Below are 27,459 nucleotides of genomic sequence, written 5' to 3' on the forward strand. Positions count from 1 at the left end.
CATCTTTAAAATTGAGATAATGGAGGTTGAGAGAATCACTGGGTTAAAACATCAAAGCCCTGAGAGCTGTGCCTGGTGCTCTCTAAACATTCAAAAAACGTTAGCTATTATTATTATAGCTATTGTAAGGAGCCAGCTGGGTGTGCTTGTAAACAACTCCTGACACCCAAGCAGAGCTAGTGCAGACACACACATTGGCTCAACACACAGCCTCACTTGCAAATGGGGAGGGCGGGGAACTGTAACCCCATTTTAGACATGGGCAGAGGCTCAGGAAGTCGGGGGCATACATTCATATAATGAATACCTTTCTCAAGTGGGGGGCTGCGTCTTGGTGCTGGGGATTAAACCCAGGGCCTCACACATGCTAACCTGGTGCTCTAACACTGATCTATACCCTCAGCCCCCAAGAGAGGTATGCTTTATATGAGGCGATTCTTAGTCTCAGCAAGTCTGGGAAAAGGTGTGGGATCTATACTAGGACAAGCATCTTGATATGTTCCAAGTGTAGATTGGGTTTAATGGGGGATGCTGTGTTCCTGGGGCAGATCAACACAGCAGTGAACAGCAACAGACTGGCCTGATCAACAGAGTACAAATCTGTTTGCCACTTATTGGCTCTGTTACTTGGGCAAGTTACCTGACCTATTTATAAAATGGGGCCAATAATAGTACCTGGGTTGTGAGAATTAAATTAGTTATTTGCATGAAATGCTTGGAGTGGTATCTGCCAGATAGTAACTATAATAAAGCTGAGTTAGTATTAATATGCCCAGTGTAGACAAGTATCAGACAGAAGGCCGGGGGTGGTGGATTTGATGCTCCTCACCCTAGAATTGGCTTTGCCTACATCGTGGGTGGCATCTGTCTCTTCAGGGAGACTCGCCACCTGTTCCCTGTTCCTGAGCCAGGGAATTCCCTCCCATGGCGACTGACAGCAGCTCCTGGCATTCTGATGCCAGATGATCTGCCCACAGCAGTTGAGTGAGAATTAGATCACGTCTCACAGCCAAAGTTTGCCTGGGAGGACAGGCAGGTTTAGGGACCGAGGGTGTCCACTTAGGAAGGCTGGATACAGGAGGGGAGTGCAGACCCTGGGAAGCTCCTCTCCACGCCTTGGGCCTGCTTTGGCTGAGGGTGGTGCTGCAGACAGGGGAAGGGCGGGTGCCCAGGGAAGACAGGCATGATGCCAGGGTGTCTGCCAGCCCTTCAGGACACTCGTTTTGGCTTCCCTCCCTCTAGTAGGGAGCAGGGAAGCTGTTTTGTTTAGGCATCAATTGGGCAGGCTGTGGGAAAATAGGCAGGCAGGTTGGCTAAACTGAGCAGGGCTTGTTCTCCTCACAGGTCAGCCCACACAGTGGTGGCAGGGCTGCCACATCCCATTGTGCTTTCCCTCGCCCACAACTCCATCTTTCTCCTCTGGTTCCTGACTGAAGCTCCCTCCCTAGCTCAGTCTCAGTGTGTGTGTGGGGGGGTCCCCATGGAAGGGGCCCACAGGTTGGTAGGAAGTACTCTATGCCTCCCAGGCTGGGCCTTGGAGAAGTCCCTAGTGGAACCTCTGGTGTTACAGATGAGGAAACAGTGGCTGAGGGAGAAGCAGGGACTTCCCAAGTCCTCACAGTGAGTCAGGGGAAGAACTGGAACTATAATCAGGATCAATCTCCCCTCACCATGGGAATTCCTCTTTTTATTTTTTAAATTGACAAACAAAACCAGAACAAAATGAAGGAATGCTCACACAAGGGAAAACTCACATATGAGGGCTGGCATGGTTGCAGGCACTTTACATAAATATTCCCACTTAATTCCCACCACAAACCTGCAAACAGTCATTCTTCCCCTTTTATAGACGAGGGAACCTGGATGAAAAGAAGTTTCAAGACTTGATCAAGAATCCAAAGCTAGGCAGAGGAGGAACCAGACATCTAACTCAGGGTTGCCTGACTGAAAACCCCAGAAACTTCACCCTTCCACCCACACCTGACTGTTCTACTCATCCGTGCCTGGTTTTCAGAGCTGTAATCAAAGTGCAGCTCCCAGTGGAAGGCTGCCGTCAGCGTCCCACATAGGCATCACTTAGCTTTCCCTGCTGCATCCCAGTTGGCAGTCTCTGGCTTACATGGCTCCTCAGCCCTTTATAGATCATATGCTTGATATTTAATTTAATCTTCACAACAGCACACCTGGGAGGAAGACAAGACATTCTATAGATGTAGAAACCAAGGCTGAGGACAGTGATGTGCCAGAGATCACATTCAGAAAGTGCTTGGCAAAGATAGGGCTACAAGTCTGGTTTCCTGTCTCTTGATGTCACGTGTCTGCCAGCTCCCACCACATCCTGGAGACTAGCTCTTCATCCTCCCTCATCCTCTAAATTGTAATATATACTCCCTGGCAGGGATACCAATTGACCAGATCATTCCCTGCCCCATTGCCTGCTTCCTAGGGACTTGCCTCTGGCCTTAGATTCCTGCTACCTTCTAGTGGGGCCCTGAATTCCTATGATTCTCCTGGCCTTACATATCCCCCATTCCACTGCTGTGATCTTTAATCAATTTTGTTAAGACTTGGAGCTTTTGGAGGTTAGGGCCCAAGTCTCACCCCATAGACCTTCTCTTGACTAAGCCCAGAACAAGAGACTTTTAAAAAAATTAATTTATTATTCTAACAAGGTATATATAACAGCAGAATGCATTTTGATTCATTGTACACAACTGAAGCACAACTTTTCATTTCTCTGGCTGTACGATATAGCATCACACCACATGTGTAGTCATAGATGTACCTAGGATAATAATGTCCATCTCATTCTATCATCTTTCCTGCTCCCCATACTCCCTTCCCTTACCCCCCTCCCCTTTGCCCAATTAACAATTCTTCATTTTTCCCGTGCCTCCTCCTGCCATTATGGATCAGCATCCACTTATCAGAGAGAACATTCAGCCTTTGGTTTTTTGAGATTGGCTTACTTAGCTTAGCATGATATTCTCAGCTCCATCAATTTAGCTGCAAATGCCATGATTTTATTCTTTTTAAATGCTTAATAATATTCCATTGTGTGTATGTGTGTGTGTATATATATATATATATATATATATATATATATATGCACACATACATAACATACACACACACATACATACACCATAGTTTCTTTACCCATTTATCTGTTGAAGGGCATCTAGGATGGTTCCATATTTCAGCTATTGTGAATTGAGCTGCTATAAACATTGATGTAGCTGGATTACTATATAGTATGCTGATTTTAAATTTTTGGGTATAGACTGAGGAGTTGGATAGCTCAGTCAAATGGTGGTTCCATTCCAAGTTTTCCAAGGAATCTCCATACTGCTTTCCAGATTAATTGCACCAATTTGCAGTCCCATCAGCAATGTATGAGTGTGCCTTTCCCTCCACATCTTCGCCAACACTTACTGTTGTTTGTATTCTTGATAAGTGCCATTCCGACTGGAGTGAGATGAAATCTTAGAGTAGTTTTGATTTGCATTTCTCTAATTACTAGAGATGTTGAACATTTTTTTTCATATATTTGTTGACTGATTGTATATCTTCTTCTAAGAAGTGTCTGTTCATCTCCTTAGCTGATTTATTGATAGGGTTCTTTGTTTTTTTGGTGTTAAGTTTTTTGAGCAGAACAAGAGACTTGTTGAATGATACTGAATGGAACCCAAGGGCTAGTTCTGCTACGAACTCAATGTGAGCCCTTGCTCTCTTCTGTCAGCACTGACCTTCAGGTCTCTTCCCAAGTACTGCAGTTTTTTTTTTTTAAATGGTACTGGGATTGAATCCAAGGCTTTATACATATAAAATACATACTTATACACAACACTTTAAACACTGAGCTACATCGTCATCCCTTTTATTTTGAAATAGGTTCTCACTAAGTTGCCTACGGTAGCTTTGAACTTTCAATTCTCCTGCCTCAGCCTGTTGACTAGCTGGGATTTCAGGTGTATGTCATCATGCCTGGCTCTAATGTGCTGAGATTGTTTTGAAGTTGGTTAGAGGAGGAGACAGACACACCCACCCAGGCTGACTAGAGGGCTGTGTTGGGCAGTAGAGGGTAGGGAAAGGAGACCCAAGTTTGAAGTAGGTGAATGGAAGTGAGGTCCACAGTCTGCGGTAGCATCCCCAGGGGGGCTTGATGGGGTTCAGGAAGGGATGGCTGCCATTTGGATGTACTGACAAGCATTCCCGAGTAGCCTGTGCCAATGTGTCAGGGATAATGACAGAGTGGAGAGGGCCATGGAACTCAGCTGCAGGGAGTGTGTGTGGGGTGCCTTGGTATATAGTATGGACAGGTGGGCTGGTGGCCACATTTTCTGGAGAGGGCCTTGGATGGAGTATAAATCTGACCTGGATGCATGCTTTGTGCCTGTTTTGGGGTGTTTTTCCTACTAGCTTTGGTAAAGGGCTTCTGCACACTTTTGTCTTCCTACAGTTTCTCCCAGAAGGTCTGTGTAATACCAGAAGAGCTGGTCTTCTAATACCCACTTACATACCTGTTCAAAGCATGCTTTTGATCCTGGCTCTGACTTAATCTTAGAATCACGTTCTGGGAGAAGTGTACATTGGGGGACGTTGGAGGGAGAGCACAACTTCAAAGTCAGAGGGAGATAGGGTCCAGACCTGGTTCTCCTTTATTAGCTGTGTCCTTAGGTAGGTCATTTCACTACTAAGCTATAGTCTGTGAATGCCCAAATGGGGTCATATGTATAATGAGGGTTGGAAACAATATAAATAAAGTGGCTATTTCAATGCTTGAAACATGGAAGAAGCAAAATAAAGCATAGGTGTTATTAACTTTTTTCCAGATTGAGAATCCTATCTGTGGCCTCTTTGATATAAGAAAGCCAGCACCTGCTTGCCCAGCCCTAGGGATGGGCAGCTCACCTCCTCCAGAGGCAGCTCAGAAATCTTCTTCCTGAGACCCAGTTGAGGCCTGTCCCAGTTCTGTCACTGGGACCTCAGTGCATTCTGCTCTGCAGCCCTTTCCCCAAAGAATCTTAAGAGGTCTTCCTGGGAACACAGTGCTCGTCTACAATGCAAAAGCAAGACTCTGGAAGTCCTCATCCTTGTTCAAAGAGGTACATTTTAAGTTGGCTTACACAGGTCACAGAAATTCCTTCCCCTGTACTATGGAGTTTGGAACACATGAATTGTATTGTCTTCAGTCTTATTTTTCCTGGATGAATGCTCCCAATTCTTTTAAACATTCTTCACAGAGGACCATTTTTCATGGAAGAATCAGGTTTTTTCCCAAATTCATCACTTCAGGGCAAGTCACTTATCTTTACTGAGTTTCCAGTTCCTCTTCCATAAAAATGAAGAAAATAATACTATTTCATAGGGGTACAGTGAAAATTAATTCAGAAAAATCATGAAAACTTAGCATTTGAATAAAGCACCTGTAAATGTTAAATATATATATTTTGGTTCTGGGGATTGAACCTGGGGTGCTTTGCCACTGAGCTGCATCCTCATACCATTTTTTTTTAAGACACAATATCTTTATTTATTTATTTTCATGTGGTGCTGAGGATCGAACCCAGTGCCTCACACGTGCAAGGCAGGCACTCTACCACTGAGCTACAGCCCCAGCCCCCTCATACCTTTTTATTTGGAGATATGATCTTGTTAAGACACTGAGAGTCTCACTCAATTGCTGAGGCTGGCCTCATACTTTCAATCTCCTGCCTCAGTCTCCCTAGTTACTGGGAGGCAGGGGCCAGGCCTGGCTCTCCTTTATTAGCTGTGTGACCTTGGGTAGGTAATTTCACTTCTAAGTCACAGACATGTGCTACCATGCCTAGTTAAAACATTAAAAAAAATGTCTCCAAAATAAAGGGGTGATGGTGGTACTGATGATGTAGCTCATTGGTAAAGCACCCTAGGTTTCAATCCCAAGGAATGTGGAAAAAGAAAAAAAAAAGGAAGAAAAAAAGAAAGAAATCTTTTTTTTTTTTTTTTTACTGTGGTGCTGAGGATCCAACTCAGGGCCTCGAGTATGCTGGGTAAGCTCTCTACCACTGAGGCATACCACAAGACCCTCAAAAATCACATTTTTGAAAACATATTCAACAGGTAAGTCTGCTGATATTGCCCTTAGCTCTTTATCAAATCTTGAGGGGAAATCATTCCAGAAAGTCATTTGCTACTCTAAATGATGGCAAATCAGGCAAAGTATGACTCCTAAATAAATAAAATAAATTCCTAGGGTCTGATTACATCTGTAAAGAGCCTATTAGATTCTAGAGTTCATTTACCTTATTCTTAGATGGGCACAAAGGCCCAGAGAAGTCTCAGAGATCAGTGGTCTAGGCTGGATCCTAAATCTCCCAATATCCATCAACTTTATATCCCCAGTATTCACTTCCCAAGGAGGAAGCCAAAGAGAGGATGATCTCTGGGTCAGAGCAGTTGCACTAAAGACTAGGATTCAGCAAATCTTTGTTAGGCACCTGCTGTTGCAGAACATTGCATTTAGGCAAGTGCTGATACCCCTCCCTTACTAGTGAAGTGTCATTTATGGATGGTTGATATGGGACTTAGCCCCGGTAAAGCCTAGGTTGATTCTATCTTGCTTACCCCTATCGCCCCCAATGCCTGGCATTAAATCTTGGCAAAAGGCAGGACCCAGCAAATACCTTCTCAATGATGAATCAATGAATATTTTTTGAGTACAGAGTATGTGTTAGGTTCTGTGTAGGAGAAACTCTAATTAACACATGCTTGTGAGGATGGTATGATATAACTCCATTTAATAAGTGAGGAAACAAAGGCTAAAACAAGGGAATGGATTATCCTGAAGGCTTCACACTGAACCAGTGGATCCCAGCCTCTATACCTCATGTCAGGGCTGTAGCTGTTGCTCCATAGTCCTCTGGGCTCAGGAGCCCCACCCACCTGTTCCCTTGCCCTTGGCCTTCCCTGATCTAATTGAGGACTGTGGTGGAGGGCTGATTTTTGAATAGCCTCAAGGAAACCAGAAATAGCAGGGTGTGTCTCCTAGTTTATACATAGCTCTAGATAAATCTTATTGAAGCACAGCTCTGATTCTATCACTTTCCTGCTTAAAACTCTAGATTCAGTGTAAACCACCTGAGGTCAAGTTCCACCTTCCCAATTTCTGACCACGTGGCGGCCTGGCAAGTTACCCTGGTCTATGCAGGCCTCACTTTCCTCTTTTGCCTGAACTGCACTTCTGAGAACAATTGCCTGCAACTCCAACTTCTGAAAAAACCATGGGGGTGATTCAGCTCATTCTCCACTCAGCCCTGTGGCTCAGAGCAAGGAGAAGAGGCATTTCCACTCTTTTCAGGACCCAAGAAGGCTGACACCAGGGCCTGCAGATAGTCTGGGCAGAGCATGATGGTGTGTGGGAGGACACTTCCTAGATAAGCATCCTCATTGGTAGATGAGCCACCCTAAGTTCACTCAGTCAAGGGCAGGCAGAGTGAACTGACGACACTCAGAGGTCCTCACTCCCAAACAAGGGCCGTGGGTTTCTTTTATGTACCCTACTGCCTCTTCTACTTTACCCTATGTTGCTCACCCACCACCTCTTTCCTTCTTCCTTCCCTCCCTTTCCTTCTTTTTGGAGATCAACCTAAGGCCTCAAACATATTAGGGCAAGTGCTCTACTACCAAGCTACACTCTCAGCCCCTGTATCTTTTTCTTTAAATATTCATTTTTTAGTTTTAGATGGACACTATCTTTACTTTTATGTGGTGTTGAGGATCCAACCCAGTGCTTCATTTCTATTTCTGCTGTGACCTTCGGAGAGTCTCCACTTTTCTTCAGATACATTGTGACACGGTAGCAATGTCTTTTAGACTGCTCTGCTCCCTTTCAGCAGAGTCCCGATTGTCTTGTAGTAGACAGCGTTTTCTCTTTTGCAGAGCAAACCGCTTACTTCTGTACTTCCCACCCCAAATCGCAACGGACTGGCACCTGTAGCCAGTTGTAAAAGGATTTGTCCATGCTCAACCCCTTGTGCACAATTAGCTGGCAGGTAAAGAGGGATGTGAGTAGCCGAGAGGAAGCAAAAAAATAGATCTCTCTTGCCACGGGCATACCCGGCCCCTTCCCATTGTAAAAACCTCCCTACGAGCGTCGCCCCCCACCATTCCTTTACCCGGACACAAACGCTCAGCTAAAGCCGGCAGGAGGCGGGGGCGGCCTGTGCGCGTGCGTCGGCGCACGGCCCTCTCCCGCCCACGTGCGCGCCCCCAGCTGGAGGCGCGCGCCGCGGCGAGCTGGCGGGAAAGCGCGCGGGAAGCCCCCGGCTGACTCCCGGTGTGGGGGAGGGGGCTGGAGGCGTTTGGAACGTGCCACTCACGGAAAGAAATAGGGGAATTTTCGCGCTCCTGTAGAGTTTCTACCTTTCCCATCCTCCGACCAATCCGTTAGTTCCCCCCGTCCCCCATCAGGATACGGAGCCCCGCGCCGCGGCCTCGCGCCCCCGCTGCAGCCTGGCGGGGCCAGCTAACCTGATGGTGCTGGACTAAGCGGTTCCCTCCTCCGCCGGAGCGGGGCGCTGCGCCGCGCGGTGGGGCCGGAAATTCCCGCGGCCTGAGTGGTGGAGCCCTAGCAGGGAGCGCGGCGCCGCCTCCCTCCTCCCGGGGCCGGGCGGGGGCGTTGGGCACCGCGAGGGACGGGTTGCCGGAGTGGGTGGGGTTGGGGGCCGCCGCGTCCGCCTGGAGCACGGGAGCAGGCGGCAGGCGGGGAGAGCGGGCGACGCGGCAGCACCCTACCAGCGGCTGGACTAGTCGGGAGACCCTAGCGCCCCTGCTCCTGGCCTCCGCCCCCTCGTGGTCTCCGCCTCCTTGCCTCACACACCCCCCGGGCCGCCCGGGCCCCAGGCCTTCCCGGCGCTCCTCCTCCCTCTCTTCATACTCGCTCTGGCCGGGGTCCTCTTGCTGCCTGCTGGCCTTGCTGCTTCTGGGGCGAGTCCTCCTCCTTGGGCTCTCCTTTCTCTCTCTCTCTCTCTCTCTCTCTCTCTCTCTCTCTCTCTCTCTCTCATACACACACACACACACTCGTGCCCTTGCTCTCTGGGCCACCCCTTCCTCTCCAGCCCTACTTCTCTCGTTCTTGCTAACGCCGCCGTCGGGGGAGGATTGATGTCCCTTCAGCATCATGCAGCCACCGCCGAGAAAGGTAAGGGCGCAGCCGTGGAGCTTTGGGGTTCGGGAGGGTATGCGTACTAGGAATGCGGCTGGGGCGACTGCTGCGCCCCCTCCCCCTCCCCGCAAGGGGCCGTGACCGCTTTCGCCTCCGGCTTGTCACGGAGTTGCCGCTGGTTCCAGGCGGGTGTTTGTGGGAGGGCGTGTGTGAGGTGCCTTTCCAATCGAGGGACTGCCGGGGTTCATCTCCTTCACTGCACTGAAGATGCCCCCAGACATTTTACAGGAGTTTCGGGTGTGCATTTGTATGTGTGCGCCTGCATGGCAGTGCTGCCCGCTGCAAAGTGCATTCTCGGGGCTGCAATGAGTGGAGGCGGGGGAGCCCCTGCAGATTTGCAGAGCCTTGTGCGTGTGTGATTGTTTAGTCTGCACCAGGTTTGAGCCCTCCAGCCGCTTGTCGCCACCCCCGCCCGTTTGCAGATTTGCGGGGGATTTGTTTCAAGCCTAGTCCTAAGGTTTGGCCTGGTTTTCCCACGGGGCTGCCGAAAAGAAGTTGGAATAGTCATAGCCCTCCCATTCTAGGGAAAAGCAAATTAAGAATTGATGGATCCTGTTTTTCTACCCCCACCCTTTCCACGAGGTTCTTTCCCCGCCCCCAGCCAGGGGGTAAGGAGGCGGTGGCACTGCCCCCAGGAAGGCAAGAACCGAACCCTTCGACAGTGCACTGTGCGTGGCGTGTGCACTTAGATCTGGCCTTGGATAGTCAGGGTGGGAGTGACGAGTGTTCTTGGCTTGTCAGCAGCTTCCCGCTGCGCCCTTCTCTGGCTTTTCCAGTGGCCGAGGCTGTGTCCTTGTCTTTTAAATTCTGCACATGGGTACTGAATGTCTTCTGTGGACACTGGGTGGAGGAGGCCATTCTATCCTCCTCTCGTGGGCAAACATTTGCTGAATGCCTAACTCATCCGTGTCTTCTTTCTCTTTCTTAATCCGGGATCAGTTAAGTGAGACCTTTCTTTTGCACATGTACTCCTGCTCCTCTGGGTAGCCTCGCTCCAGCGGCCAGGATTCTACGATTGTAACCTCGAACCCTGAGGTCCGGCCTGGCAGGCTTGGAGGCTCTGGCCCGCTGGCATTTGCGGTTCTCGCTGTTTACAGTCGAGCCTTCACCCGGCCTGGCTTGCTGGGTTAGTTTAAAAGCACTGCATATGTTGGAAGGTCACTTTTGCTTTCTCCTTTGTGAGATTGTGATTTGACGCGCTGTCAGCGAGTGGAGGGCATCATCCTGAGACAGTGTGCTTTCTTGCAGCCATTATGGAATAATTTATGTAGTTTGATTCATTCATATTATTATTTCATGATTGTATAAATTTCGGTCATTAGGTATTAGGTACTCTTATGCTCTCCTCTCCCATCTACACTCTGCTCACTTCTCCTGGTGGTTAATGTCTGAATCTTTTTTGGAAGAAATAGAAGACTGGCTCTTTTAAAACTGTTAGAGGACCTAGGTATGTACTGAGCTTGTGCATGAAATAGAATGGCAGTTTATTTTTCATCTTTTTATAATTTTTATACCAGTGTATTTTCATTCAGCCTGTTACAGGTCATTTGACTACCTTTTTATTAAATAAATGTGTTTAATAATGAAACTAGATGGCAAGTAGTGGGTTTATGTATCTTTAGGGAGAGAAAAGTAAGAGGTGTATATATTCTGACAAATTTTAGAGTTTTTCCTAATTTTTTTTGGTTCAAGTTGTAGTATGGCCTTAATAAATATATGGTGTATTTTAGGTGAAAGTAACACAAGAACTGAAAAACATTCAAGTTGAGCAGATGACAAAACTTCAAGCCAAACATCAAGCAGAATGTGATTTGCTTGAAGATATGAGGTAAGGTTGTAGTAAATAGTTTGATAACTTTAAAAAAATTATTTTTAGTTGTAGATGGGCTTAATACCTTTATTTTATATGGTGCTGAGGATCGAACCCTGTGCCTCACACGAGCTAGGCAAGTGCTCTACAACTGAGCTACAACCCCAGCTCCTAGTTTGAGAACTTCCATATCTCTTTTTCAAAGAACCTTTGAGTTGCCAACCCTGTTTGGATCTACTGATGGAATTTCCTTTTGGATTTCCTGTTTTAAGGCTGTTAGAACTTTGACTCAGCTGGAAATTATAACTGGAACTAACACAATACAAACTTTTTCCCTGTAGTGTAGGAACCTATAATGTACACATACTATTATGAAAAAAAAGGGCCTTAAAAGTCTGTCAGTCAAATTATAATTATTGAAGTAAAAATTCTTATGTTTTTCCACTGAATTGTAACAATTATTCACTGTATAATTTTACACAGATTTTTAAATCAACTCCTATGGTTAATGGTTAATATCTGGGGTGAACCACTCAACCCCAGATGATTAGATACTAGCACTGTTTGTTAAACATGACACATATAACTGTCTTTGAATGTTAAACTTAGTGAGAACTATGTTTTCATTTTATTTTATAATTAAAGTTACTTATATTTATAATCAAGATAACTTTTAATTTAATAAATAAGACATCTTAACTAACATTGTGAAAATTAGTATCTTTCCATACAGAGTGAAGCATGACTTTTTGAAAGAAACGCACCTAACCCTCTCCTTTTTTTAACAATCCTGTAGTTAAAACCGACAATTCGACAGATACTTTTGTAAGGGATAGAAGATGATTTGCATATTGAAATGGTTGTTGCAGTTCTTATTTCACTTTAGTAATATAATTATCAAATTGCAGTTGGATCTATAAGCCTCATCAATTGCCTAACTTTATGTTGGTTTCATAAAAAAATACTAACTAGATAATATTATGATAAAGTATATTTGTTTGGAATTGCTAATAGCCCAAAGATTTTAGTTTAAGGTGTTTCATTTTTTCCTTTTCCATACTTATGTACTGTTTATGAACATTTCAGCTATATACCTGTTCTTTTAGGGTTTCTGACTAAGGCATATAAAATCTATTCTCATCTCTCTTGGATTCACCAATATTGTTGTTTTTCCAACTGAAAAGTACTGTATTTTGTGGTACTGAGGATTGAACCTGGGGCGTTCTACCACTGAGCTATAGTCCTAGAGCTGTTTTTTTTTTTTTTTTTTTTTGAGACAGTTATTTCTGAGTTGCCCAGGCTGGCCTCAAACTTGTGATTTTCTTGCCTCAGCCTCCCAACTAGTTGGGATTACAGGTATGTGCTACCACACCTGCTCACAAGGAAATTTTTAAATTTAAAAATTCCTGTGTAAGATATCTGAAGCTAGCTGGGTGCAGTGGCCCATACCTATAATCCTTGTGGCTCAGGAGGCTGAGGCAGGAGGGTTAAGATCGTGAGTTCATAGTCAGCCTCAGCAACAGTGAGGCCCTATCTCTAAATAAAATACATAAAAGGGCTGGGGATGTGGCTCAAAAATGGTTGAGTGCCCCTCAGTTCAATCCCCAGTAAAACCCGCCCCCCCCCCAAAAAAAAAATACCTAAAGTTTTATCATGGTCTTAAACATTTGTTAAGTAAGTATATGAAGAAGATACTTTAATTGAAATCTCTAGATGAAGGAAGTAATCAATTTTCAGAAGCATTTCAGGTAGGCAACTTTAGTGTATAAGTGAAGATCCTGTGTTGGGTGTGGGTGGTCATGGCCATTAAGTCCTATTGATTTTCTCTTCTAAAAACTTCCTGATTACTCTTTTCTCCTATTGCCTGTACCTTGGTGTAGGAGCTTATAGTCAAGAATATGGACATGGCAGACAGCTCTGGGTTTGTTTCTAGGCCCTGTCACCTACTAAGGTGTTCTGACTTCTAAAATGTCTTCATTTTTCTACACTTATGTTGCCCCATTTGTAGAATGGGGCAGTTGTGGCCTTTATTCAGAAGGGTGGTCCAGATCAAATGACTGCATGTAGATGTGGTATATGTTAAGCTAAGTTGAGGTAGATTTTCACTCTTGCTGCTGCTGTTTAGTTGTTTGTATTATTGCTGATCCATGATATTTTGGCCACATTATTACAATAATATTCTAATTACCAGCAGTGTCCTTATATCTTCCATCCCCCAACCTCTCCTTTTTAATGTCTTTCATATTGTTATCAGTTAGCCATCAGTTATTTTATTATATATTAGCTCTCTGTGTACTTCTGGATAAAGGCCCATCACCTTGTCATGACATACATGATGCTCAGCAACCTAGCTGCAAGGTTTCCTTACTAAGTTACGTGGGCATGTTTCATGCCCATGCAGCCTTCTTTTTTATTCCTCCTACTTTGGCTCTTTAAGACATCTACTAATCTAGTTGTGTGTTGTAAGTGTACGTCTTTGTTTGCTGTTCCCTCTGCCTGTTAATACCCTTCCTCCCACTTTTTCACATGGCAAATGCTATTACTACCTCTGTAAATTGTTCTCTGTGGTCTCAAAGGAGTTTGATTTTTCACATGTTTCTGGCTTCTCCCACCTTGTGAATTCTTTGAAGTTAGAGGTTAAATCTTATTCTTTTTTTTTTTTTTTTTTTTGTACTGGGGATTGAAGGCAGATGTGCTTTCCCACTGAGCTATGTCCCCAGCCCTTTTTATTTTTTATATTGAGGCAGGGTTTCATTAAGTTGCTTAGGGCCTTGCTAAGTTGCTGAGAATAGTCTTGAACTTGTGATCATCCTGCCTCAGCTTCCCAAGTCATTGGGATTACAGGCTTGCCCCATTGCACTTGGCTTATTTTTAGTCTTTGTACCTTTAGTTTGGAATGGCAGAATTGTCAAGTGAATATAACTGTATTTAAATGTACTTTATTCAGCCTTGAATGGTGACACATACCTGTAACCCCAGTGAATTGGAAAGCTGTGGCAGGAGGATCACAAGTTTGAGGCCAGCCTCAGCAACTTAGCCTAGACTTTGTCTCAAAATAAAAAGGATTGGGGTATAGCTAAGTGGTAAAGTGCCCCTGTGTTCAGTCCTCAATACAGGAGAAACCATATTTGTTCTTAGGTGGGATATTTTATAAGCCATTTGTGGAGGACTGTAGTAGGGTATCGTTGAGTTTGTGTTACACTTTAATTCATGAGGGCATGGTAAATATACTGTACTATTTGATATAGAATGTATCTGTATTTATAAGTAAAATAAAAATTTAAGAGATTGGTGGTACTCTAAGGGACTAGCAGAATTTTTTAAAAGGAGTCAAATATGTTTTTCTGTTCAGTTCACTCCCGTTTTTTTTTTTTTTTTTGGTAGTACTGGGGATTGAACCCAGTGGGGCACTATTTTTGAGCTATATCCCCAGCCCTTTTTATTTTATTTTGAGACAGGGTCTTGCTAAATTGCCAAGGCTGGGCTTGAGCTTGTGATCCTCCTGCCTCAGCCTCCAGAATTGCTGGGATTACAGGTGTGCAATAATGTGCCTGACACTCCCATGTAGGGGTGTGTGTGTGTGTGTGTGTGTGTGTGTGGGCGGGTGGGGGGGAGAGGGTACTGGGGATCAACACCAGGGCCTTGTGCACACCAGGCAAGCACTCTACCACTGACTGAACTACATCCTAGCTCTTTCATGTAGTTTTTTTGGATATTAGGATATAACTCAGAGGCAATTTTACCACTGAATTATATCCCTAGTCTTTTTATTTTGAGACAGTCTTGCTAAGTTGCTGAGGCTGGCCTTGAATTTGTGATCCTCTTGTCTGGAATTGTAGGTATGTGCCACCATGCCTGGCTTCCCATAATGTTTTGAATGGAATACTGTGTTAACCTACTAAAGCATGAGTATAGGTCTCTCTCTTCCTTTTTGTCCCATTGATTTAAGAACTTTAATTCTTAGGGTCTGCTATGTTATAGTATGCTTTATAGTTTGACACATCGTGAAATAAGGGTGGCCATGCCATGTGTTATCAAATGTAGCTACATAATTCAGCTTTGTAGAAACAAGCCCCTTTGTTAAAAAAAAAAAAAAGCCACCCCCCATCCCCCCCATTACACAGAGCAAATGAAAATGCTGAAATTTTTCTATGGTTTCATGTGATGGGAAAGGCTCTATATTTCCTTTTTTAAAAATTTTTTATTTTTTATTTTTATTTTTTAAAGGGAGGGAGGGAGAGAGAGAGAGAGAGAGAGAGAGAGAGAGAGAGAGAGAGAGAATGAATTTTAATATTTATTTTTTAGTTCTCGGCGGATACAACATCTTTGTATGTATGTGGTGCTGAGGATCGAACCCGGGCCGCACGCATGCCAGGCGAGCGCGCTACCGCTTGAGCCACATCCCCAGCCCCTTTTAAAAATTAAAAAAAAAATGTTTATTTTTTAGTTATACACAATACCTTTACTTTGTTTATTTATTTTTATGTGGTGCTGAGGATCGAACCCAGGGCCTCGTGCGTGCTAGGGGAGCACTTTACCACTTAGCCACAACCCCAGCCCTATATTTCCTTTTGTGGAAATACTACACCTTATTGACTGTTACAGCTGTGCCCATGAATATCCTTAAATATACATTTTATAGAAATGTTTCAACTCCACAATAAGGAATTAAGAAATGATTATTTTTTGCTGCCAACAAACTATAAACGATGAAATATACTTCAAATAAGCAAGACAGTTGTTTGTCTTGTAAAAATTTTCATTAGGTAGGCATTTACTCATTTTGTTATACTACGGACAACTAGGATTTTAAATCATTAATGGAATACTTTATGTATACATGCTATATTGGTTATATATACATAATTTTGGCTTGCATTTGTAAGAAAAGTTTTTGAAATTGATGTCCAAAAGAGCAGCAATGTTAATCTCAAACATACCCAAGTAATCATCTACTTATTTTTCCTATTTTATTTTATTTTTATGTGCTGGGGATTGAACCCAGGGCTTTGCAGATGATAAGCATGGTCTGTTCTACTGGGCTACACCCTCACATTTAAAATATTTTGCAATTAAAACTAGATTAATAAACTGATTCTAGATTGATGCAATATAAGCAAGCAGCTGTTTGTGGATAGAGAAATGATAAAGGCCAAAGATGTCTTATGCAGAAATACACTGTACAGAGTGCTTTAGTTTTAACATACCTACCTTCATTCAAGCCCCAAGTTCCATTCAGAGCATTTGTAGATAGTGAAATGTCAGCTAAGGAGGTTTGTTTACTTTTTTCTTTTTTTGGTATTAAGGATTGAATGCAGGGGTGCACTGAGCCACATTCCCAGCATTTTTTAATTTATTTTTTAAATTTTGAGACAGGTTCTCACTAAGTTTCTTAGGATTTTGTTAAATTGCTGAGGCTCACTTTGAACTTGCAATCCTCTTGCTTTAGCCTCCAGAATTGCTGGCATTATAGGCATGTGCCACCTTACCTGGCTAGAAAAAAGGTTTTATGACTTTTTTAAAAAAGAGTTTAATAAACAAACACATAACATATTAAGTGGTAAATAGGAGAGTTTTCTGCTGGATATGGTGAGTTTTCACCCCCACCTTTTTTCCTTCTGGAATTTTGAAGGGAGGAGACCAATTATGATACTGTTTCCCCTCATCCCCACCCCTTTGCTGTCTTCACCTTCTTCAGTTCATTTCTTCCAGGGATGCATTTGGAAGCTGGTGTGTTGGGAGGGAAGTATGAGAGAAAAAGATAATTTATTTGTTGTTAATCAGGGACATTCCATGCTTTTGGGGAGATTTTATATTGATGCACATTTTATACTGATGTTCGCTATCAGCAGTAGAGAAACACATTTTACTTTCTTTTTAGTTTATCATTACTTATTTTTTTCTCTTTTTGTTCTCTAAGGCCTCTTACCAAGTTTCTAAATTTAGACCCTATCTGATTTCCTTTTTAATATGGTTTATCCTTTTGATGTGCTAAGTAAAAAAGATTCTTTACTGGGACTCAGAATACAAAGAACTACCATCTTAACAAACACTTTTAGGAGGTCATTATATACTGTGTAAAAGTTATGAAATTATCATATTTATTTTATAGATTTAGGTGGAAACTGAGGCATAGTGAGATGAAGTATGGTGAGGATTCTCAGCTATTTTCTCTAATTTACATACTAGTGCACTCTATCTCATATCTGTTTCCCCAGCTTTTAACCAAGGAACTCATTATGAGTCCTATCTTTTGAAATATTTTGCTTGTGAAAATGTTCATATTAACTAAAAGTTTATTTTCTTTCCTTTCTTCTTTTTTTCCTTCCTTCCTTCCTTCTAGGGATTGAACCCAGAGGCGCTTAATCACTGAGCCACATCCCCAGCCTTTTTTTATATTTTATTTAGAGGGTCTCACTAAGTTGTTTAGGGCCTTCATAAATTGTTGAGACAGGCTTTGAACTTGTGATCCTCCTGTCTCGGCCTCCTGAGTCACTGGGATTAAAAGCATGTGCTACCATGCCCGCGTAATAGTTTTATTTATATATATATATATATACATATATATATATATATTTTTTTTTTTCCATACATTGAGCTATCAGTGAACTTTTGCTTTTTTTTTTTTTTTTTTTAATGGTACTAGGATAAAACCCAGGGCCTCACCCATGCCTAGCAAATGTTCTATCCCTGAGCTATATTCCTGTAGAGGTGATTCTTAAGTGCACTAGATTTTGAGAACACTTGAAGTAGTGGAAAGAATGTGGACCAGAGATTGAATCTCAGCTTTGCTACTTACTAGCTTCGATAAGTTACTAAGCTTTTCTGAGCCTCATATTTCATAGATACAAGAAAATTTTAATGTTTACATTTTTGCTTTTCTGTGGAAGTTAAATGAGATTCGTGAAATGCCAAGTTTGGTAGGTATTCAGCATTGCTGGCTACTATTGTTATTGGATTGAAGTCTGGGAAGAATGTTGTCTTAGTCAAGGTAACAAAGGAAGTTGTGTTTCATCAGTTGTTAAAAAAAAACAAACATGCATGTAAGGGCTGGGGTTGTGGCTCAGTGGTAGAGTGCTTGCCTAGTACGTCCGAGCGTTGGAACGCTGGGTTCGATCCTCAGGACTACATAAAAATAAATAAATAAAGATATTGTGCCCAACTACAACTAAAAAAAATAAAGGACATCAACAACTACAAACTATTATCAAAACAAACAAAACGTGCGTGGGCCTGGGGTTGTGGCTCAGTGGTAGAGCACTTGCCTAGCACATGTGAGGCACTGGGTTTGATTCTCAGCACCACATATAAAATAAAATAAATAAAATAAGAGTTAACAACAACAACCCAAAACAAAACAAAAAAATGTGTGTGGCACCATGGCATATTCCTGTAATCCTAGTGACTTAGAGACTGAAGTAGGAGGTTTGCAAGTTCAAAGCTAGCCTCTGCAATTTTGAGACTCTGGCCTCAAAAGAAGGGCTGGGAATGTAGCTCAGTGGTACAATCCCTAAAACCAGAAAAAGAAAAACAAGTAAAAAAGATTAAAGAAGCAGTATCAGTAGCACATTATTTGACATTCTTACATTGCTTAAATCGAGATGCATCTATATTTGCTTTTGGCGCTCTCGGTGCACTGAACTTGCGGAAAAGGTATCAGCTGTTTTGGAAGAAAATCCCACAGACAATGGTTGTAATACAAACATTGGATCACGTGGGCATTTGATGGCACAGAGGATGGTATTGTGTGAAAAAACTTTGATATAGATGACTGATTCAAAAAAGTGATTCAGAAGAGTTTGCCTCTGAATATGACTAATGCACCAATTAATTTTATCCTTTTATTGTGCACAATAGAAATATGTGCTAAAAATCTGATAAAATAAGTTTAAAAGAGTTCTTTTAGTAACAATGAATAAAAATTCTAAGTGATAAGGTGTTATATCAATTTAGTAGGCAGTATTTTTTCTTAGTGGGGCATAAAGTAATTGTTTTGCAATTAGTGGTGTTTGTTTGTTTGCTTGCTTGCTTGCTTATTTATTTATATATTGTGCTAGTGATTAAACCAACATCCTTGTCCATGCTAGGCAAATGCTTTATTGCTAGGCCATATCCCCAGACCATCAGTGATGTTTTAGATGTAATGAAAACTGGGAATAGCATATCAGCTCCTGGACAGTCCTTTTTCATTGATTGATCAATCATTATTGCTTCTTAATTCGTGTTCTTTCATATTATAACTACCCAAAATGATATAAATCTTTGAGAGGGAGAATTTTTAAAAATTTAGGGCAGCAAATAAAAGATCAAGTAGGATGATACTTAACACTTCTTTGAGTGGAAAAATAGATTAAAGTGAGTTTAAAATTAATGAAAAATTATGTGTTTGGGCTGGAGTTGTGGCTCAGTGGTAGAGTGCTTGCCTAGTATGTGTGAGGCCCTGGGTTTAATTCTCAGTACCACATATAAATAAATGAATAAAATAAAGGTCCATCAACAACTAAAAGTGTGTGTGTGTGTGTGTGTGTGTGTGTGTGTGTGTGTATATATGTGTGTGTGTGTGTGTGTATATATATATATATATATATATATATATATATATATATAAAATAAAAAATTGCCAGGGCTGGGGTTGTAGCTCAGTGGCAGAGCACTTGCCTAGCATATGTGAGGCCCTGGGTTTGATCCTCAGCACCACATAAAAAAATAAATAATGTTGGGAAAAGTATAAACGACAGCCGCACCCCACAGAAAAACCCCAACATGGCGCCTAACGATCTCTTCTTCCTATCTTCCCCTTTTCTGCAGTGGCTGGAAAAGTTCCCGCCTGTGTGAACTCTCCCGCCAGCAATTTAAAATCTCGCTGGCGGGGAACCTTAGCCCCAATAAGAACTAATTCCTGAGCTCTGGAGCTGATATCTGGAAGAACTTGCCAATAAACGGGTGGCCTGCCATTTATCTAAGCCCTACCATCTCCCCTTAGTTCTATATAAGCACACAGCCTTTTGCAATAAAATTGGAATTCTCCCGGCGAAGTGTCTTTGTGTGGGGAATTCTTTCAAATAAAGGCCTGCTGTCCATCTACAACTATATTAATTTTTTTTTTTTCCGGGCATGGTGGTGCATGCCAATAATCCCAGAGGCTTGGGAGGCTGAGGCAGGAGATAGCAAGTTCAAAGCCAGCCTCAGCAAAGGTGACGTGCTAGGCAACTCATTGAGACCTTGTCTCTAAATAAAATACAAAATAGGGCTGGGAATGTGGCTCAGTGGTCGAGTGACCCTTAGTGCAATCCCTGGTACCAAAAAAAAAAAAAAAAAAAAAATTATGTGGAATTTCAATTGAATGAATTTAAAATTTAAATACATACTTCCATATTATGGTCAGTTATAGAGGAGGGAGATTAAGAAGGAAATGCAAACTAGGCAGAGGAGGAAATATAGTTTGGGAGGGTCTATTTAATAAAACTTTTTGTCTCTGATCACTGCTTACTTGGCTTGAAGGAATTCAAGTTCTTTTTTTTTTTTTTTTGGGGGGGGGGTGGGGGGGTACCAGGGATTGAATTCAGGGGCACTTGGCCACATTCCCAGCCCTATTTGGTATTTTATTTAGAGACAGGGTCTCACTGAGTTGCTTAGTGCCTTGCTTTTGCTGGAATTACCAGCACGTGCCACCATACCCGGCTGAGCTTGAGGTTTTAATAATACTTCTTCCTGTTGCTAATTTAATGGCTTATTAGCTTATTATCCATCACTCATAGATCCTTATCTGCTGCTAAAATTTAAAGATTTGGTTCTTTAAATTTTATTTTATTTTTTTAAAGAGAGAGAGAGAGAGAATTTTTATTTATTTTTTTAGTTTTTGGTGGACACAACATCTTTGTGGTGCTGAGGATCGAACCCGGGCCGCATGCATGCCAGGCGAGCGCGCTGCCACTTGAGCCACTTCCCCAGCCCTCTTTAAATTTTAAATGGAATAGTCATTGCAGCCCACTCCAGGTGAAATTATTTTGTGATTTACAGACTAGAGTGGGAGGTACTCATCTGAGCCAAATGGACTTAAACTAAGGGCCAATGAAGTTACCACTAGAGTTAAGAATAGATATGTTGAAGCCTGGTGTGGTGGTGCACACCTGTAACCTTAGCCCCTTGGGAGGCTCAGGCAGGAGATCACAAATTTGAGACCAGGCTGGTCAACTTAGATCCTATCTCAAAAATAAAATAAAAAGGCCTGGGCATGTAGCTCAGTGGTAGGATGCTTGTGTAGCGCGTGTGAGAGGCCCTGGGTTTAATCCCCAGTACTGCAAAAAAAAAAAAAAAAAAAGGAAAAATAGATGTGTTGAATAAATTTTGTGTGCACTTTTCCCTGACCTGATATTTAGCCACACGCAGTTACATAAATACAATAGATAGTAAAGGTGATCTGTGTGGTAGGGTGCAGTGAACAAATACTGCTTAGAGGAATACCACTGCAGTATATGAACACTAGTGGTTAGTCTTTTATTAATGAAGTCACTTAAACTTCTCAGAACCTGGTGTTTTTCATCTGTAAATTGAAAAACTATTATGGTGTTATTTTGATAATTAAAGTAATTCATATATAATATCTCTTGCACAGTATGCGGAATGTAATTGATGCTCTATAAATTCATGTGGATTGTAATTTTGTTAAGTAATTGAGAGAATCACTTCAGAAATTATGGTTTGTGACTTATTCCCTAAAGAATTAACCTGTGGTTGAGAAATATAATGGACCTCACAGATAAACTGAAGCATCTCTTTCACCAAGGTCAGTAGTTCTGGGTACTTTCCATCATTCTGAGTGTTGGTAATGATTCTCCTCATCATTGCTGGGTGGTTTCTACAGCTCCATTTATCATATTTTCATGAAATAGGACTGAAGGTATATATAGCTCAGTGATAGAGCGCTTGCCCAGCATTGCTTAAAGCTCTGGGTACAGTCCCCAGTACTGCAAAACCAACCAACCAACCAAACAGCAACACCACCAAAACATGAAACAGTTTGTGGTGGAAGGACAGTTTCTCCTTATCTGATTTCTCTCTCCCTCATTCTCTTATTTCCTTCCATTAGGGAAGTCAGTTTTTACCAGAAATTATCCCAACAGACTTTCTCTTGCTATCTTATTGCTGAGTTTGCCTCTTATCCCATGCATGCCTGATGCATAAGCAGGAGTTTGTAAGTTTGGGTTGAGCTGCAAAGAAGGATGAGAATGTGATTATCTTCTTGGGGTGGATCTTTGCCAAGACATAAGGTAATGATGGCAGTAATAGGGCTTTTGCTACATAACTGCTTTGCTCAGTTTGCCACAAGGCCTATTTCTAATTTACTCCTATTGGTTTCCATAAAAATCTTAAAAAATGTGTTAGGGTTAGAATATGAGGGATGTTGCTAAAATTCCAGTTGTCCCAAGAGATTGTGAATAAGGAACACAATTTCTCAACTACTTTTGAATATAGTACCTTAGGTCAGGAGTAGGATTTTTGTTTTACCATAGGTAGTGGGCCAGTAGGCCAGTGGCCTGTTAGGATTCTTCTCTCAGGAATTTAGGACTGGTTAAAAATCTTGCACTTCTGGTCATCTGATAATTTGGAGAAGTGATTGTCAAAGGGCCCTGCAGGCAATTGTATTTTATTGATCTCCTTTTATTTCTCAGGCGAGAGCATTAGTAAAGTGGCTGAACTAAAAGGAGGGAGAGACAAATATCAGCTAAGCTTGTCCCTGTATGAATAGTTTGTCCTACTAATTGAGGAGTGGCAGTTTGGTGTTGGGAGTAAAAAGTGTGAGGCCTTTTACCTGAGGAAGCATGCTGTGGCAAGTTGGTATTTTTCTTTGTATGCCCTTGGAATGTTCATTTGAATCCCACAGACAACATTCTGTGTGTGGTATCAGTATTCAGAAGGACCTGATGCATAAGCAGGGGTTTGTAAATTTGGGTTGAGCTGTTGCTTTTCAGTGACTGATTTGGGAACTAGGCACAGAAGTTTTTAACCCTGTCGTTTGTTCCACTGCTGCCATATGTTCATCAGGATTAGTTTATAGACTCTAAGCTGATATTTTTGTTTATTTCATTTTTATGATGTCTTTGAGTATTACTTGGGCATGCTTTACCATTTGATTCCTTTTTGGTATTCATGGTGAATGTCTTGTCATCCAGATGTTGTCTGTTTTGTGAATTTTGAAATAATTGTAATTCAAAAGAATATGTTATTTTTGGTATGATGAAAAGTGTTAGCACATCTGTGGTCCCACAGGAAACAATTGGAGTACATATGTCCTCTGGGTTATGTTTTAGTGGCATTTATTTTTCCTCTCATGAGGGTAGGGGGCAGAGACTTTCTATGTATGCCCTTTTTTGTATGTTTTGAATTTTGAATTATGTGAATATTGCTTACTCTCCAAATTAAAATTAAGTGATTCAATAACATTAGTCAATGTTTTATTGCATGTTTATTAAATATAAGATACCATAAAAGTTTAACTTCAGTTGATGCTTAAATACCATTTTGGCTCTTAGTTAGTTTTCAGTAAAGTTATTTCCATTATTAGTAGACTTTCATTTTATGGTACTGGGAATTGAACCCAGAGGCACTTTACCACTGAGCTATATCTTCAGCCCTTTTTAATTTTTATTTTGAGTCAGGGTCTTCCTGAGTTGCTTAGGGTCTCACTAAATTCCTGAGACTGGCCTCAAAATTGCAGTCCTTCTGCCTCAGCCTCCTAAATTGCTGGGATTACAGGTGTATGCTATCATGCCCAGCTACTTTAAAATTTATTTCTAATAAGACTTTAAAATTTATTTCTAATATGTGCAAATAATAAGAATACTCGATTTACAAACTGCCCTTTATAAAAATGATTGTTTTCCAGGAAGTTACAACCAGAGTTGGGGAAATAGGCTTTATGTACTACTATGTTCCTTTATTTCTGTATTGTGGAATTCTTTTGTCCCCAAATAAGCAAACATATAAGGAGGTTAGATACCTGTATAATCTCAGATTTTATGTATGTGTATGTGCAGTGCTGGATATTGAATTTAGGGCGTTATGCATGCCAGGCAAGCATTCTATCACTGAGCTATCCTCTCAGCCCAGCCTTAAATTTAGCTATATTTATCCTAAGATTTTTGTCATTGTCATCATTTAAAGCATTGTTTCTGTGGCAAAATGCATTTTACATTTTTAGCCAACTTTCTTCATGGGGTATTTAACATTTGATTTGTTATTAAGAGGTAGTTTATAGATTGAATTGTTGAATATTATTAGTATTCCATTTTATTTTTTCTTATGCATTTTTAGGTGTACTGCCTTCTTCTTTTTTCTTTTTTTTTTTTTTTTTTTGGTGGTGCTGGAAATTGACAGTCTTGCAAGTGCTCTACTATTGAGCTATATCTTCTGTGTGTGTGTGTGTGTGTGTGTGTGTGTGTGTGTATGTGTTGGGAGGGAGTACTGGGGATTGAATCCAGGGATGCTACATTAAGCTACATCTACAACCCTTTTTAATTTTGAGATAGCGTCTGGCTAAGTTGTGGAATCTGGCCTCAAACTTGAGATCCTCTTGCCTCAGGCTCTGGAGTAGCTGGAATTATAGGTATGCACCCCTATGCCTGGCTTTCTTACTTTAAAAACATTTTTTTAGGGGCTGGGGTTGTGGCTCAGCAGTAGAGCTCTTGCCTAGCATGTGCGAGGCGCTGGGTTCGATCCTCAGCACCACATAAAAATAAATAAAATAAAGATACTTAAATTTTTTTTTTAGTTATTGATGAACCATATTTCATTAATTTGTTTATATATGGTGCTGAGAATGGAACCCAGTACCTCACACATGTGAGGCAAGTGCTTTACCACTGAGCCATAACCCCAGCCCTGGCTTCATTACTTTTTATTGTCCAATGTTGTAGCATAGCGGTTGATGTCCTTATTCACATTTTTGTATATTTATATAACCATCTTTTTAGGATATGTTTCTAGAAGGATAATTGATGGCTAAACATTATATACTGTTTAAGTGGCTGTTTATTATATACTGTTCAAGTGGCTGGATATTGAATTTACGGCCTTATGCATGCCAGATAAGCATTCTGTCACTAACTATACTCTCTGCTCCTCTACCACTGTCTGTACAGGTAGGTACTTTGTTTCCAGGCTTGGCAGTAGCATGTTGTACAGGTTCAGTAATCCTTATCTGCAATGCTTGGAACCACAGGCATTTGCATTTTTTTCAGATTTTGGAATATTTGCATATACACACACATACACATGCACATGCACACATACACTAAGATATTGTGAGGATTAGAGCCAAGTCTAAGCACACAATTCAATCATGTTTCATACAAACCTTACATGCATAGCCTGAAGGTAATTTTATATAGTCCTTTTAGTGTACTTGAGTTTTGATTGTGACTCATCACATGTGGTCATAGGTGGAGTTTTTCACTTGAGGCATCATATTTGCGCTCAAAAAGTTTTGAATCTTGGAGTATTTTTTTTTTTTTGACTTCTGATTAGACATGCTCGACCTATATTATCATTATTCTAATATTGGTCATTATAATATTATAGGTAAAATTTTATTACCTGAATCTTATGTTTTTTGTTTACTAGCAAGGTTGGATTTTTTGCATGTTTGTCAGTTTTACATATTTTGTAGTCATCTTTCCTTGCCTAGTTGATTTGAATATTAGTTTTCTAACTGTTTTTTTTTTTTTAATTTTGAGATTGTAGCTTTTATTTCAGAGTGCTTTTTCTCAGTTTTTTAACTTTGCTTTTTTCAAAAATTCCAAAACTTAGGAAACAACAGTGTGAGTATAGGTTGCTACATATTTGTAAATATAAAAAACATAATGATGTTGAGTATTGAAAATAAAACAATAAAATGTTCTATAAAATAACTCGGACATGAAATTATATTATATTATTATTAAAGTATAATCATTAATAAGAAAAAAATACTTAAAGATAAATGGAATAATCCAGAAACTCAATAAGCTCAAGGATTTATTCACCCAGTAACATGTTTGAAATACAAAAGGTACAAATTTCAAAATTGTAGGGAGAAATTGACAAATTTGTAATTATAGTGAGAGATTTTAACATGCCTCTTTGTGGTTATTTTATTTTTTTAGACACTGCTTCTCTGTGTTGCCTAGGTTGACATTGAACTTAGGCTCAGGTGGTCCTCCTGCCTCAGCCTCCTCCATATCTGGGACTATGGTACATATTACGATGCCTGTCTTTTACATACCTATTTCTGATATTGACACATCAAATAAAAATTAAATAGTATATAGAAGATTTGACTAATAAGCTTAATTAGTTACATACATACAGAATTCTGTATTTGATATAGAGAAAATGAATTCTCAGATAGGAAAATTGATCATAAAATTCCATAAAAGGAAGTCTCAACATTTTATTGAAATGGTACCATACTTTTGGGGTAGTATGTGGTTAAGGGAGGGCTCACAAGCCAGATTATGGTTGATTCCTACCTGTATAACTTTAAGTTGTTTAACTTCTTTGCTTTAGATTTTCTCATCTGTCAAATAGAGATGATAACAGGGCTCTTTTAGAGTTGTTAAGAGGAGCAGAATTCAGAACAATGCCTTGCTTGTAAGGGCTCTGGAAATGTTTATCATCATTATTATAATATTCTCTAATTGCAATGGAATGAAAATAGAAATCAATAATAAAGAGATAAATATCCTTTTTATCTCCTCAAAGGAGATAAAAATACATACTATACATTCTTCTTAACAATTTGGGATGAATTAAGGATATTTGCAACAATGTGAATGAAACTTAGAAACATGCTGAGTAAAAGAAAATAGGTAGCAATGAGTGCTTACTAGATTTCATGTATATTAAATCCTAGACTAGGCAAAACTAATTTATGGTGGAAAAGAAAGCAGTACTGTGGTTTCCCCTACAGGTTAAGGGCAGGAATTGATTAAGAAGCAGCATGAGGGAACTTTTTGGGAAGTCGTCCTTCTATGTCTTTATAAGTGTTTGGGTTATACAGGTCTGCACATTTGTCAAAACTCAGATAATGTGTACATAAAGTGTTTGAATTTAGCTGTATGTAGTTTTACATAAAAAGATTAAGAAAATATTGGACTTTAGTTACTGTGCATGCTGAAATATTTAGGGGGAAATGTACCAATATCTACAGTTTGCTTGGCACCAAATATAAGATGGATTAATGGTGGATGTCTAGAGAGATGGATAAAAAGATATGTGAAAAAGCAAGTATAATCAAATTTATGGCAGAATCTAGGTGGTGGCTATATGGGTGTAACTGTAAAATTTTTTGTTACATGTTTGAAAAATTTCATAATCAACTGTTCAAACTTCCATCCTGTCCCTGCTTGTATTTAGAAACTAAAACCAAACAAAACTACTTCTAAATGAGTTAAAGTAGAAA

At 40.9% G+C, this 27,459-nt stretch overlaps 1 protein-coding gene and 1 long non-coding RNA gene across 2 annotated transcripts in view; one reads left to right on the top strand and one right to left on the bottom strand.

Annotated features, from left to right (window-relative positions):
* LOC308642948 overlaps window positions 1-8,652 on the bottom strand; it is a 39,397-nt gene extending 30,745 nt beyond the window's left edge. The window contains exon 1 of the long non-coding RNA XR_014020669.1: window positions 8,515-8,652. This is a non-coding gene — a long non-coding RNA (uncharacterized lncRNA). The remainder of the gene's footprint in view (window positions 1-8,514) is intronic.
* FCHSD2 (FCH and double SH3 domains 2) overlaps window positions 8,588-27,459 on the top strand; it is a 272,647-nt gene continuing 253,775 nt past the window's right edge. Inside the window, exons 1-2 of the mRNA XM_081282330.1 lie at window positions 8,588-9,184; window positions 10,939-11,036. Of these exons, the coding sequence (XP_081138456.1) occupies window positions 9,164-9,184; window positions 10,939-11,036 (119 nt within the window). The 5' untranslated portion in view covers window positions 8,588-9,163. The remainder of the gene's footprint in view (window positions 9,185-10,938; window positions 11,037-27,459) is intronic.

The sequence above is a fragment of the Spermophilus citellus genome (assembly GCF_964194105.1).
Source record: "Spermophilus citellus genome assembly, chromosome: 2".
Classification (NCBI taxonomy): domain Eukaryota; kingdom Metazoa; phylum Chordata; class Mammalia; order Rodentia; family Sciuridae; genus Spermophilus; species Spermophilus citellus.